Source organism: Chelonoidis abingdonii, chromosome 26, assembly GCF_003597395.2.
Source record: "Chelonoidis abingdonii isolate Lonesome George chromosome 26, CheloAbing_2.0, whole genome shotgun sequence".
Taxonomy (NCBI): Eukaryota; Metazoa; Chordata; order Testudines; family Testudinidae; genus Chelonoidis; species Chelonoidis abingdonii.
This window is the reverse complement of record NC_133794.1, coordinates 569,285-584,412: the sequence shown is the minus strand read 5'-3', so window position 1 is coordinate 584,412 and position 15,128 is coordinate 569,285. Positions and strand designations below refer to the sequence as shown.

The window sequence follows — 15,128 nt, the reverse complement described above, 5'->3', positions numbered from 1 at the left end:
CCTGATTATATCTGGACTTAGGAGATCAGAATTACCGTAAGGGCATGGCTGGATTGTATGTGTGGGGAATGGAAGCTCTGGCATGGATTTTTCTATTCTTAATCTCATCTTTTTGAGCTCTGTAGGGGCCATTCATGGAGGCTGGGGTGGTCTTTTCTCATGCCCCGGGACCAGGTCATGGATTTCAACAGGTCTATGTGGCAGCTGTAACAGTCCCTTTGGGAGCGATCCCGTTTGTAAGCGTGCTGGCCAAAAGCATACACAAGTTTCCCAAGGGGCGACCGTGGCCTCCAAACAGGCTTTGGGTGTCCAGGCACCCTATCTTTCCGATGGCTCCGTAGTAGGTCCAGGCGAGTCAAACATCCGTGGAAGGTAATTGTTCTTTACTATACTTCAGGGAACAAGCTCTCATGTGAGATGCAAGTAAGCCAGGCAGCCTTTTCAAACAAGGGTAAGAATGGATTAGCCACATACCCAGAAGATCTGCGATCCTTAGCAAAAACGAGAGGTTTAAGAATGGGTCCATGGCTGACCAGTGCCAGGGCGCTGAGCCAGGGTGCTGTAGGAACAAACACTTGCGTATCTCTCGCGGGCCGGCGCTAGTGTTTCTCTAGTAGTTCGATAGTGTGGTTACCAGTGACTCTGAAAGGGCCAGTGAGACGCACCGTGGTGGCTGTGCCGTGTGTGTTGTGTGTGATGTTTGGGTTTGGCTGGACATATTGGCGAAAGAGGCCGGGATATCCTACTCGAATTACAGCTCAGCAGGTAAGAGGAGAGCGTTAACCCTCTGAGGTGGCTTTGACTGAGGTGCCCTCTGCGCGGTGAAGTGTTCCGTGAACATGAAGGAGTCAAGTTCCTATGCTACATCGCTCGGCGACGTCGAGTGTGTCAACTAGCCAAGCGAAGAGCCAGGCATAGCAAACGGCCGTGGCAGAGGAGCAAGCGACATAGGATGGCTCGCTCGCTCATGGCATTTCACATGGCCTGAGCCGCAGTACAGTCGCTCAACGATTCCTGGCTACCTCTCACCGTGGCGCAGCCCTGGTGCATGGTCAATCGTTTTCTTCATTGCGTAGCGGTCGCTCGATCCATTCCCTAGGTTGCGCACCACACTGATGATAAGCATCACTACCGGGATCAACATGACGCCCGCATCGTGGAGCGTGGCACACTGCTATCACCTCGTAGCACACTAACTCACCTGGGGGCCTGCGTTGTTACTCGCTCTGACAATGCACTACTAGAGGCTAGCATCGTCGTGTAGATATAGCGACTCAGTGCGCCGCCGCTCGCCGCTCTCCACTCATGGCACGGCTAAGAAGGTGTCGTGGCTTGGACAAGCCAAGATCGCATCGTTGCAAGTCAGGTGCTATTCATCGTGGAGAGGAGTGTAGGGTCTCTGGGCGTCAGGATATAGGAGATTTGTCAAACCACAACTTAAAAGGTGCTGGCACATAGGGCTTATATTATTAATAGACAGATGAGTAGATGCAGACACAACACTGAGGGTGTGTCGCTAGCTGGAGGAATCCACGGCCTGGACCAATGAAATATTTGGAGTGTGCTAGCGTTGCAACAATGCAGACAAACCTGACTTGTCAGCGTGACAGTAATGTGAGCGAGAGACTGTTATGCCGAAGTGGGAGAACCTTCCGCTAGAACGTAGCTCTAACGCCGTCGGAGGACAGAACTTCCTAATAGCGTGTGCCTCTGTACCCGTTGGCGTTTTGCAGTGAACGTGTTGGTCCAGTTGCGGTCCTGCACTCTACGTGCTATTCAAGCAGTATGTAGCGGTGTGTCCTCGAACCCGCCCCTCTCCCCCCGCAGCAACCGCCGCCCCCCGCCCGCCACTCTCTGGCCTCTCGCGCGCCTCGCGTTCGCACACACACACCGCTTCGCTCCGACGCTGCGCTCCAGCCGCTCGTGTTCTCATTGCCCATACTCTATGACTGGATATCGATCGCACTCGGACTCGAGTTATTTACTTTTTTTAACCGGACATGCCGATGCCTCGGTGCTGCTTGGCGGTACGCATGGCTGTAATGTAGAAGGACAAGCCTCCGGATTCTGACCCTTTGAACTCCTTATAAAGCAGAAAGCTCAAGATCAAAAGCAAAACGGGACTACAGCTCCCAGTCACAGCATCTTTCTGCTTGGTCTCCTTATCTCTGGTTCTTGGAAACCGAGTCTTTGGCGTTAAGGTGTTACCCTAGCTCAACCTGTCGTAACTGATTCCCAGCTAAGGGGATGGGGGCCATGTTAATCATTTTAGATCCTATCTTTGCCCTCTCCCCGTCAGTGTGTGCTCGTGGCGTGCCCGTGCAACACGGGCATCCTGCCCCGCTGCAAGAGGTGATCATCCAAATCAAGCTCCAGGCTTCATGCCGTGATATCTCTAGCTAAGCAAGGACGGTGACTCATGGCTCAGGCTTTTAGTGCCAGATAAAATTTACGGTCCAATCCTCCTGATGACCTCACAGTTGGAATGTGTCTTAAGGAGGCGGTGGCCAGCGGAGGGAATCTTGGAGGAAGTCGAGGGGTCATATGGGTCAAGCTTCGCGTAGCCTACAGGATAACCTGTTATCGCTGCGAACTATAGCGCGTAAACTACAAGCAGATCATACAGAGATGGCTGCGGGTCGACTCTGTGCGACCCAGGTCAGTCGCCTGTGACCCAGGTTTTTGAGAGTGTGATGTGTAATGTGATGCTTGACCGTACCAGAGCGCGGGAGGCTAGGCAAGTCACACAGCCTTGACTTTTTTAGGGACAGGCATGGGAAGGTGGACAGAGTGGTACTCAAGCAAGATTCCAGTTTTTCAGGATGCTATTTTTGATAAGTGGTTGGAAAGTACTGTGTTTTTCTTTTAAATTCCAAGAATCGCAGCTCCAAGCCTTGGAATAAACAGGAGGGAGTACACCTGAAGACGATCTCGAGTGAGTTGTGGAGTTGCCCGAGCAGATACACTGCACCGCACCCCAAATGAACTAGACGTGAGAAGGCGTGAGTTAGATTTTCCGCCCAAGCTGTGGACAGACAGCTGGTGCGTAAGTGATGGAAAAGTGGGGTAGAGAAGGAAAGTCCTGAATTCGTAGAGGGGGTGATATGTTACACCTTTCGTGCTTCGACACCCGCTTCCAGCCTCCTAGGGCGCGGGGGCACAGAAAAGTCAGTCGCCTAGCAGTCGCTTGGTAATGAGCGGACATGACCCAGCGCGAAACCGGCGATACAACATGGCCTCCCTTGTGCTGCATGATGTAAGTCCTAGGGGTTGGGAAGACCACTCCCCATATTCAAGAAGGGCTCAGCAGCAGCACGTGACCCCTCGCCCGAACAGAGCGGAGCAATGATAGCTTGACCTCGTAACTGTACCTGTAGGTTGGGGGCCTGGCGGGGGTTTGCCGCCTTGTTTGGTATCTTCATGGGCATTCTTCTGGGCCCGTTAGCTCGACCAATTACCTCATTCTCCTTCTCCCGGCACGGCCCTTGACGGTCTCGCATGCTGCCTTCAGGCAACCAGACGAACTTTTCCCTGAGTGTGTCCCAACGTCTGCATTAAAATTAAGTAGCCCCACACTCAGTACACCTGAGAAGTAGAGAAACATAGCCAGTGCGCACCCTGTTACATGGTGGTGAGTAGAGCAACAGCGACAGACCTTGCCAGGGACAGGGCGGTTATGAACAAACAACCGCAAAGCCGACATATCAAGAGAACAATGAGCGGGATGTTTTGTTAACATAACACATGAGGAATCTAGATGTGTAAAGACCACAACCTGTATGCTTGTCTTAGTGATGAGTCCTTTCAAATGTGTGTTAAGGAGGCCATAAGTAATACTGTCTCACTACTGGTCTAAGCCTCAACTAATACAAGTCTAGAATGGCCTGCCAGGTGCCAGAAGAGTGAACTACAGGTATGAATCAAGCTGATCTCTTTCCTTGCCATCCTTCACCCTCTGCAAAACAAATAGAGGCTTGGGAATCTCCCTTGCCTTACCATTGGGTATAGCTCTCGGCTATAACACTTCCGAATCGCAGTTTATCCAGTTCTCAGTTAGGTGATTAAACTCTGTTTATAGTCTAGACCCTCCAAATACCCTGTACCTCAATCGACCACGTGCAGCACGAGGTTCCACAAGTTGCTGTTAGCGCTGTTAGCTCTGTAGGCAAAGCTGCTAATGTGTTCGCTTGGCGTCGATACATAATAATATTCATATCCTATAACTTCCGAAAAGTACTTGAATAGTGTGTGTTTGTGAGAAGATTCTTATCCTAAAAAAACAGTTTCACTCCCTGTATGAGACAAGAAGTGAGCATACACGGCGCAACTACGACCACTACTTGCACTCAATGGTGTTCATGCTCATCCGGTCAAAGGCTAGCTCCCTATTAAGGGTATTGCGAGACCTCAATATATTATCGCTTCCCGCAAAGTAAAAGATGACCTGTATATTTGCCCATCCAATTAGATCAAAACACCATGCAGTGTCTAGAGACCTTTACCTAACAACTAGACAATGACGGATGGAAAAGGGGGATTTTTCAAAGGTACTCACAGAACTTAACAAAGTACACACAAATGGTCCTCTTGTCTATCCATACACACATACATACTACCTATCGGGTAAGTTACTATCACATATTTCTGTGGGGAAGATGAAATCATTGGCATAAAGAGGAAGATTCCTAGCCAATGCCCTTTATTTAAAAGGCTTCCTCTCACCCATTTTGGATGCAATTCTGATCCACTATCTACTCTTTACTGGTTCTCCAATCTTCAAACAAGTATCGATGCTTACCATTTACGACGCTATTTAACTATTTAATAGGCCGTACTTTCTTTTCAAACTTTAGTTTTATATGGGATTAGGCTAAGTTGGTTCTCCACGTTTATATTTCAGTTTAAGGTTATATTAAGTTAAGTTAAAGAGTTAGCAAGCTTTTAACAGCTTTTTGCATTAGTTGCCTTGCCTGAGGTGTGAAAACGAACTGCTAGAGATGGGGTTTTATCTTTTTTCAGGATTTATTAAAACAGATTGTAAGTATTAACAAAGTTTTTCATAATATTGTATTATCATTGATTATCAATTGTTATCTTTTTTTTGAATAACAGTAAACAAGTTAATCTGTCATTCTAACTTTTTATCAATTTTACTTACTATTATGAAGTTCTAATAAAAGTCTTTATGACTATAATCTGTCTCAGTTGTGAGATCTTCCTGTTCATACCCCAAAGGTCCTTTATAACTTTGTGAAGCCTGATTCGGACAAACTTTTTTCTGATCAATACTAAAATTGGCGATCTCTTAAAACCCATATTAAATTAATATTCATAATAGTTTATTCAATATTATTAATTTAAAAACTAATTAAAAACAAATAATTATAATAAATTTAAATCTACTCATAACACTCCCTCCAAATCAGGCTACAGATGGAAGCAGCAGGAGTTTTGAAAAGTGTGCAGACAGGAATTTTCTAGGGATTCAGCATCCTTATACTTAAAATCTCACCTGAGGCATAGTAAATGGTTAAAAGTTTTACAGAGGACTTGATAAATTATGTGTGTAGAGACTATGGAAGGCTGTGTCACGGCTAGCTAAAGGTGTCCTTTCTGCTTTTCTCAGGCAGTGCCTTGTGAGAGCCCTGGCTTCTAAGTGGCCGGTCATTAGTAGGAACAGCTGTGCCGTTATAACTTGCTCTTTAACTGGTTTTGAACCAGTTTGTATGGCCTAGGCCAAAAGGCGGACATAGCTGTGGGAGTCTCCTTTTTGATATGCTATGAGTTGCTTTTGTATTTGAGCTTATACATAGGCTGATATGCTCCCGGTCACCTTGGACTACGACCCAGGCGAGCTGAGCTTTGGGTGCTGGGCTTCCCCGCCTAAGTGCAGCACGCCCAGGGTTCCCATTGGGATGTGTCCACGATTTACCTTCATAAGCCAAATACTCACTGGTGTGTAGGGCCTGTCCTTGCAAGAGCACTCACGGCACGTAACATTTGGCCGCAGCGCAGCAGGACGGTGCTCTGGGGGATGATGCAGTTTTGGCCCGAGGTAGGGAATGTGGGGAAGCCACACCGGCTGATCACTACATGCGCATACCTGGGTGGCCCCACGACGGACATGCTGGGGCCTCGTGGCGCGGGTTTGCAGGGTGGTACTGCCCCTGCTGAGAGTGGCCGGAATTCTGGCAAGTGGCGGTGTTTCTTTCCCGCAGAGCTGACAGACAGAGCCTCCAGCGGCTGCGAGTTGAGCCAGGCGTCTTGGAGGACGAACGGCGGGCCACATGGGGCTCGATAGGTCCTCCACCTGGCAGCCATCATGGGCCCCAAAGATGATGGAGGTGCTCGCTTACAGCAGAGGGCCTGGAGATATTCCCAAGGGGGGGGATTGTGAAAGGCTGGCGACCCCCTTAATAATCAAGCGGCTAATAGGTGTTGGGGCGGGAGGTGAAGTGATGTCATGGCACAGCAGCCTGAACTTTTACATTACCTCTTATTCCTTACTGCGTCTTTTTTTCCTGATCCTCTGAGTGCTGTAAAGTGCGCTCTCAGTATGGACAGACCTGATATTTTCATGGGTAACATTTCTGGCGACCCAGGATGCCATCAATTTACCCTTTTGCCCCTGTCATTGGGATGGGTCGGCCTGTTCTTTCTTATCTGTGGAATGTTCCAGTATAAGGTGTTCTGGTACCATGTTTATACTTCGGTATGCTAGGTGAATAAATGTTTATGCAACATCAGCCCTTTCCATGCCAGTGTCTGTGTACCGAGCCAGCCTTCAGCTCACAGCTTGACTTTGCTTTTTAGCTAAGTCTTAACTATACTTTAATTCAGGCCTCAGGGCTCATACTGGGCCTTTATCCGGGCCTTCACTTACTACACAGAGGATATCAGCTTGCCTGCCACACTCTCCCATACATCATTGCTCTGTCATCACTAACTTGGTTCTACTTACTTGGAGGGAATGCGAAGCCTCGACATCCCATGGCTGCTCAGAAGACAAGCTCCGGGATTCTGACCCTTTCAGCTTCCTTATAAACCAGAAACAAGATCAAAAGCAAAACGGACATACATCCAGCCACAGCATCTTCCTCTTTGGTCTCTTTATCTCTGGTGTCTGGAAACCGAGTCTTTGGGTCAAGTTCCCCTCACTGGAGTCAGTAACTGATCCCACTAAGGGGATGGGCCCTTTATTATTTATCTTCTGTAACCCCTGCAGTGTGCTGGGTCCCCTCACAGGGCAACAGGGAATCAGACAGGCCTTACACTGATGTTTACACTCTCATGGGAGATCACTCACCCCACAAGACTGGACATAGGTAGAAATGCCCGTGCCCATTCTCTCCCAGTGGAATAACTTTCCCAAATGGTCTTTGGTTCTATTCACCCCAGCATGGCCACTAGGGTGATCGTGGGCTCGTCTCAAGAGCTTTTCCCTATACTTAGTGGGAACTACAAACTGTTTCTGAGGATGCCAGTCCTCCTTGTGCCCACCAAAAAGGGTTTCCTTATATAAGGCCTGGTCTACACTACAAGTTTATACCAAATTTAGCAGCATTAATCCAAATTTACCCTGCACTTGTTCACGCAACGAAGCCCTTTATATTGATGTAAAGTGCTCTTAATACCGGTATCTCTAATCTTCCCCGACGAGGGGAGTAGCGCTGAAATCGGTATTGCCATGTCGGATTAGGGTTAGTATGGCCGCAATTCGATGGTATTGGCCTCTGGGTGGTATCCCACAGTGCACCAGTGTGACCGCTCTGGACAGCAATCTGAACTCAGATGCACTGGCCAGGTAGACAGGAAAAGCCCAGGGAACTTTTGAATTTCATTTCTTGCTTGCCCAGCATGGAGAGCTGATCAGCACAGGTGACAAAGCAGAGCTCATCAGCACGGGTAAGCATGCAGTCTGAGAATCAAAAAAGAGCTTCAGCATGGACAGTACGGGAGGTACTGGAGATAACTGCATGCTAACAGAACTCCGTTCCAAAAGATGAAATGAAAAAACTTTTGAAAAAATCTCCAAGGCCATGATGGAGAGAGGCCATGCTAGGGACTCAGTACAGTGCCGTGTGAAAGTTAAGGAGCTCAGACAAGCCTACCAGAAAACCAAAGACATAAACGGAAGGTCCAGGGCAGGGCTGCAAACATGCTGCCTTCTATGCTGAGCTGCATGCAATTCTAGGGCAGTCCACCCCCACTACCCCACCCCTGACCATGGATTCCAAGGTGGGGGTAATCTCAGCCATGCCTGAGTATTCTGCGGACGGGGAAGATGAGGAGGAGGAACAGGAGGACGAGCTTGCAGAGAGGACACAGCACTCCGTTCTCCCCAACAGCCAGGACCTTTTTCTCAGCCTGACGGAATTACCCTCCCAGCCCTCCCAAGGCAATATCCCAGACCATAAAGCCATGGAAGGGACCTCTGGTGAGTGTACCTTTGTAAATATAAAACATGGTTTAAAAGCAAGCATTTTTTTAATGATTAATTTGCCCTGACGACTCGGGATGAATTCGCGGCCAGTACAGCTACTGGAAAAGTCCGTTAACATGTCTGGGGATGGAGCGGAAATCCTCCAGGGACATCTCCATGAAGCTCTCCTGGAGGTACTCCAAAAGCCTTTGCAGAAGGTTTCTGGGCAGCGTAGCCTTATTCCGTCCTCCATGGTAGCACACTTGACCACTCCATGCATGTAGCAAGTAATCTGGTATCGTATGACAAAGCCTGGCAGCGTATGGTCCTGGTGTTTGCTGGCATTCAAGCAACATCCATTCTTTATCTCACTGTGATATCCTCAGGAGAGTGATATCGTTTATGGTAACCTGGTTGAAATATGGGAATTTAATTAAGGGGACAGAGGTGGTCATTCTTACTAGGCTGTTTGCCTGTGGCTGAAAAAAATCCTTCCCTGCAGTTAGCCAAGCAGGGGGGGGTGAGGGGGGATTGGCACTGAGGTTTTTCGCATTTGGCTAGCAGGGATCTTCCCTGATACCAGCCACGCGTTGGGGCGGAGAGTTGGCTAGCAGTGATCTTCCATGATACCAGCCATGCGGTGGGGGGAGGGGTAAAGCGATCATCCCAGAGAATTGGATGGAGGGGGTGGTTTCTGCTGCTGCACGTTAACAGAAAAGACGCAGCACTCAATGGGCTTTGCTTGGTATTTGGGAAAGGACGGCGCTGGGTATATGAAGGCTGCAGAAGCCGAAAGACAGTGGCTTACCATGGCCGCATGCAAGCCGAATTCTGTTGCCCAGACCTGCGTCTGTGATCTCTAACACCAAAGCCGCAGGCACTCAATATTAAGATGCAAAATGCGACCTTGTAGTGAGATCACATGTGCTATGTAATGTGAATAGTGTTGTTCACCGTGAAAGACTATAACCATTGTTCTGTAAAATGTATCTTTTTAAATACTTCTCTCCCTTTTTTCCCTCCCTCCTGCAGCTGCAAATTTTTCAAGCCTCCCTCCTCTGTCCCAAAGGCTAAATCAGATAAGGCGGAAAATAAAAAAGATGCGAGACGAAATGTTCCCAGAAATCATGGAAGTGACCCGCAATGAAAGAGCTCATCAGAATGAGTGGAAGGAAGTGGTATCAAAGTACAGGAAAGATGCCAGTGACCATGAGGACAGGAGGGACCAGTGTGAGGACAGGAGGGACCAATGGGAGGAGAGGTGGTGGCAGGAAAATCGGAGTCATGATGCAATGCTGGAGTTGCTGTGAGATCAAACTGACATGCTCCAGCGTCTGGTGGAGCTTCAGGAAGTGCAGCAGGATCACAGAGTGCCGCTGCAGCCTCTGTATAACTGCTCTCCCCTCTCCCCAAGGTCCATAGCCTCCTCACCCAGACATGTAAGAACGCATGGGGGAAGGCTCCATGCACCCACCCACTCCACCCCAGTGGACAGCCCAACCAAAAGGCTATCATTATTTTGAACTTTTTTAGTAGCCTTTTCCTTCCCTCCTATCTTCCTCCCAAACCCCACCCGGGCTACCTTGTCAGTTCTCTCCCACTTTTTATAATTAATTAATAAAGCATACATGATTTTTAAATGATAGTGACTTTATTTCCTTAGAAAGCAATCTGTAATCGAAGGGGGAGGGTGGGTTGTTACACGGAATGAGTCATTCAAGGGGGCAGGTTTCATCAAAGGGAGGAAACAAATGCAACAGTCACACCTACCCTAGCCAGTGATCAAAACTGGCTTTCAAGCTTCTGTGATGTGCACTGCTTCCTGGTGTGCTCTTCTAATTGCCCTGGGTCTTGCTGCGCGTAATCGGTGTCCAGGTGATTGCCTCAGCCTCCCACCCCGCCATAAAGGCTCTCCCTACTCTCACAGAGATCGTGGGAGCACACAGCAAGCAGCTAATAACCAATGGGATATTGGGTTTGGCTGAGATCTGAGTGAGTCAGTATGTTGCACCAGCGCGCCTTTAAATCATTCAAATGCACATATCTACCACCATTCTGCACTTGCTCAGCCTTAGACTGAATAGCTCTGACTTCTGTCCAGGCTGCCTGTGTATGCTCATGAGCCATGGCATCAAGGAGGGGTAGGCTGGGTCCCCAGGATAACTACAGGCATTCAACATCCCCAACTGTATTTTCTGGTCTGGGAAGTAATTCCATGCTGCAGCCATTTACAACAGTAGTAGTTGTTTCCTGCAGACGTGAGATCATGAAACCTTCCTGGCCATCCCACGTTGATGTTGGTGAAGTCTTTGTGATCCACCAGTGCTGTGCTAGCACCACTGAAAAAAGTACCCCTTTGCAGTTTATGTACTGGGGGCCCTGGTACTCTGGTGCCCTGGTACTCTGGTGTCAAGAATGGGTTCCATCTATCAATCCCCCACACAAATTAGGGATCCCATTGCAGCAAACCATCCACTATAAACCTGCACATTTCCAGAATCACTACCCTGATAGCAGCAGGTCAAAGATCGCTTTGGCACTTGCTTTCACAGCAGCCCCCACGGTAGATATTGCCCATTCCAAATTGATCCCGACTGACCCAGTAAACTGTCTGGGCATGCAAGCTTCCAGAGGGCTGCACCACTTTGCTTTCTTCAACTGTGAGGGTGCTCTCATCTTGGATCATTACGGCATTTCAGGCGGGGAAAGCAAGCACAAAGTTCCATGGAAGTGCCATTACACATGAAAAAGTTTCGCAGCCACTGTGAATTCGTCCGTACACCTGCCAACACGTCTGCGGTCCCACCAGTCTTGCTGTTTCCCAGGCCCACAAATTGGCATCAATGGCTAGAAACCTGCCTCTCATTACCAGGCTGATCTCCAACGCGCGGGCCCGTTGGTTTGAGAGAATTCTGTGTCCATGTCCTCATCACTCTCGTCGCGCTCTGCCGTTAAGCCGCTCTCCTCGCCTGGGTTTGCAGGGTTCCTAGGACTGGACAAGATGCACGAAGATGTTTACAATTCCATGATTTGTTGTCTTGAGCTGAGCACGCTCCATGCTTGCCATGATATGCGTCCATGACACAGTTCACCCAGGAAGATAGGTGCAAAAGGTTTGTCTGTCGCTGCTTCAAGAGGAGGGGTGAGGCTTTGTTCGATAAATAGATAGCTAAGGGTTAATGTTTCTTTACCTGAAAAAGGGAACCAAACACGCTGACCAGAGACCAATCAGGAAAACCAATTTTTAAAAGCAGGGGAGGGAACCTCTGGGAGGTTTTTTGGCTTTGTTCGATCTCTCTGTTTGTTTCTTCGGCTATGAGAGACAGCTTTCTTTCTATCTCCAAGTGCTTCTTTTCTACCTTTCTGTTACCAAGTGTAAGTACCAAAAGGGGAAAAAACAATTAGTTTATTGTATTGTATTTACTATGTGAGTGAGCTTGCTGGAATGTTCAAGATTGGATATCTTTTGAATCAGGACTGGTTTATTCATATTTCTGTTATAAGCAATAGCCCTTATTTGACTCTTGAATGCAGAGTTAGATTATATGTATTTTTCTTTCTTTTCTTTTTTATATTAAAGTTTTCTTTTTAAGACTTGTTGGAGGTTTTCTCTCTGGGTAGATTAAGGCAAGGGAGGGGATTCTCTTTGTGGTAGATCTACGGAGGTAGCTCCCGCCAGCACCACGGAGTTGGTGGGACGGGGAAAGAGAGATAGGGATCATCTCTGTTTCCTTGTGTTTGAGTTTCTCTTGGTAGGTAGAAAGAGAACAGGTTTTCTTGGTTATTGTGATGTAAAGAGATGCATTCAACTCTCTCAGGTTAGCCCAGAGAGGAAAGTCTGGGTGGGAGATGGAGGGGGAGGGAGGGAAGGGATTCCCTTCCCGTAGACTCAGAAAACTCCTGGTCTTGAACGAGGTCTCTCCAGGGATTTGGGGGACCAGAGAGGGGCCAAAACCCTGGGAAAACTTTGTGTATGGTGGCAGCGATTATCAAATCCAAGCTGGTAATAAGCTTGGGGGAGTTTCATGCTAAGAACCCAGATTTTGGACGCTAAGGTCCAGATTTGGGACAGAGGCTTATTACAAGGCTGTACCCAGAACCACCAGCGACAATGTTTTTTGCCCCATCAGGCACTGGAATCTCAACCCAGAATTTCAATGGGCGGGGAAGACTGCGGGAACTATGGGATAGTTACCCACAGTGCAACGCTCTGGAAATCGACGCTAGTCTTGGTACATGGATGCACACCGCCGAATTAATGTGCTTAGTGTGGCCACGTGCACTTGACTTTATACAATCTGTTTCAAAAAAATGGTTTCTGTAAAATCAGAATAATCTCGTAGTGTAGACATACCCTAAGAATCCTCCTCCTACAACAAACCTAGACCTGTTAGAAGAGCTGAAAAGTGGTGGGTTGCTCCGTGCCACCATCCAAGCTCCCTTGAGGCTTTCATTCACTTCCTGCTCTACCTGAAACTGCTCCCTTGATGCTGGAGACATTAGTTCCTCGCTGGGTTGTGGACTTGGGTTTCGTCCCACTGGAAGCGATGTAGGTGATGGGGTTGTTTCTGTTGACTGTGAACCGCTTTCTGCTGGCACACTTGGTTGTATTTTAGGCGCCGGTTGAGCTTCTTGTGCCAGTTTAGCTGCTACTACAGGGTGCAGGCTCTGTGGACCCCTTTAGTGTTTGATCCCCTGACTTTGGTGGGGTTGCAAGCACAGGCTCTGGTGCTGACTACTCCAGTCCTTCGGCTGGTTCTGGCTGAGTTCCATGAACTGGATCTACAACCACTGCCATAGATTCCGATCTGGATTCTGGTTCCACCACCTCTGGCTGAGTCCCCGGGCCTGTGGAAACAGGGGACACAGACTACGTCCTTGTAGGAGGCTCAGGAATGGAGTTAGGTGTGGATGCCTGTTTAGCCTGACTGCAGGTGACCATCCCTGCTCTTCTTGTTAACCTCACGTGATTGGCTAAGTCTTCTCCCAGCAGCATGGGAATGGGATCATCATAGACTGCAAAAGTCCATATTCCTGACCAGCCCTTGTACTGGACAGGCAACTTGGCTGTAGGCAAGTTAAAAGGCAGTTGTCCTTAAAAGGTTTCACTGTCACTTGGACCTCCGGGTTGATGAATTTGGGGTGCACCAGGGATTGCTGGATCGCTGACCCTGTGCGCCAGTGTCTCTCCATGCAGTAATCTTCCTCCTGCTCACACTCACAGTTTTCCTTTGCTCTGGGGGTATTTGTAAGGCATCTGGGCCTGAAGGCTCTCGGCGGGATCCCAGGGTGATGAGTTGCAATTGGCTGATGCTCTTGGGAAAGCTGGCTTTCACATCCCCCAGTTCGTTACATTTAAAGCATTGCCCAGCTGACTGTGGCCTGGGGCAAGGTGGGCAGCTGGAGAATAGAGTGGTGGCACAAGAGGGCCGCTGGGGTCTCCCTAGCTGTGTGGAGGGCTCCTTCTTGAGAGGTGGGGCCTTGGGCTGACTCTGATGGTGGACTGTCATCGCGGGTTGCCCCTTTTGGTATCCCCACCAACTGCTACTAGCTTTCTTCTTCTCCGCCACCTCCACCCATTTGGCTCCAATCTCCCCTGCCTCGATTACAGTTTTGGACTTCCCATCTAGGATGTACCTTTCTATTTATGCCGGAACACCCTCTAAGAACTGCTCCATTTGTGTTAAGTATCAGAGGGGTAGCCATGTTAGTCTGATCTGTAAAAGCAGCAAAGAGGCCTGTGGCACCTTATAGACTAACAGACGTTTTGAAGCATGAGCTTTCGTGGGTGAATACCCACTTCGTCAGATGCTCCATTTGTGTTAGGAGCGATAGATCTTCCAGAGACTTAACATTTGCTCCTGTTATTCTGGCATCCTCATTTTTTACAAAGTGATAGGCGTGTCAGGAAAATGCCACGTCTGGTTTCCACCTCAGGGCTCAGAACTGCCAATGGGCATACTCAGGTGTTAGGGCTACCTGGCTGACCCAGCTTAGCCCTTTTCACCTTCAGCTCTGTCTCTGCATCTAAGCACTTCACCTCCATTTCTGCCTCCAAGTGCTTTGCTTTCTCCTCTCCTCCACCTCCAAGTGCTTCTCCTCCACTTCCAAGTGTTTCTTTTTCACCTCCGTCTCCAAGCACTTCATATGTAGGAAGAAATTCCTGTCTTTTGCAGTTAGAACTTGGTCTGGGTTAATGGCATCCCTCCATCTTGGCACCTGGATCTTGGGTTGGGCAGGGCTGACCATTCCCTTCGGGGAAATCTCCGGTCCCCCTTCCCCTCCATGCATTTCTGTCATGGAGCTGGATGTCTGGGCTTGATCTGGGTCTGTTTTCACCGTGGCATGCTGTGACGTTATTGACATAATCTGGGACTATATAGAACATGGTTGCAACCAAAGTCCTGTAGTGGCACCGAATCTTGTATAAAGGGGGTCAAATGAGGTGTCTAAGACAAGGTTATGGTTTGCTGGTTATATGTATCATTTTTATAGTTGAATTTATGAATATTGGCTCTATATTGTCTGTATTTCAAATTTCTGCTATGCCTCTGGGTGACATCCCAGACAAGTTGGTGTTAGCACTGCCTAGCCTGCTTGATGGCCCATTAAGGCCCATCAGCTATACAACTGACCCATTGAGAGGAGGCAGTTACGCCTTGTAACTCAGCAAAGTATGCAGGAACTTGCCCATGTGACTCCAGAC

The 15,128-nt window shown here is 48.6% G+C and overlaps 1 protein-coding gene and 1 long non-coding RNA gene across 2 annotated transcripts in view; both read right to left on the bottom strand.

Annotated features, from left to right (window-relative positions):
- Nucleotides 1–7,022, bottom strand: part of LOC142045973 (uncharacterized) — an 11,171-nt gene extending 4,149 nt beyond the window's left edge. The window contains exon 1 of the long non-coding RNA XR_012654897.1: nt 6,962–7,022. This is a non-coding gene — a long non-coding RNA (uncharacterized LOC142045973). The remainder of the gene's footprint in view (nt 1–6,961) is intronic.
- Nucleotides 7,023–14,458: 7,436 nt separating this feature from the next.
- LOC142045986 (adhesion G protein-coupled receptor E3-like) overlaps nt 14,459–15,128 on the bottom strand; it is a 197,033-nt gene continuing 196,363 nt past the window's right edge. Inside the window, 1 exon segment of the mRNA XM_075061223.1 lies at nt 14,459–14,563. Within this exon segment, the coding sequence (XP_074917324.1) occupies nt 14,459–14,563 (105 nt within the window).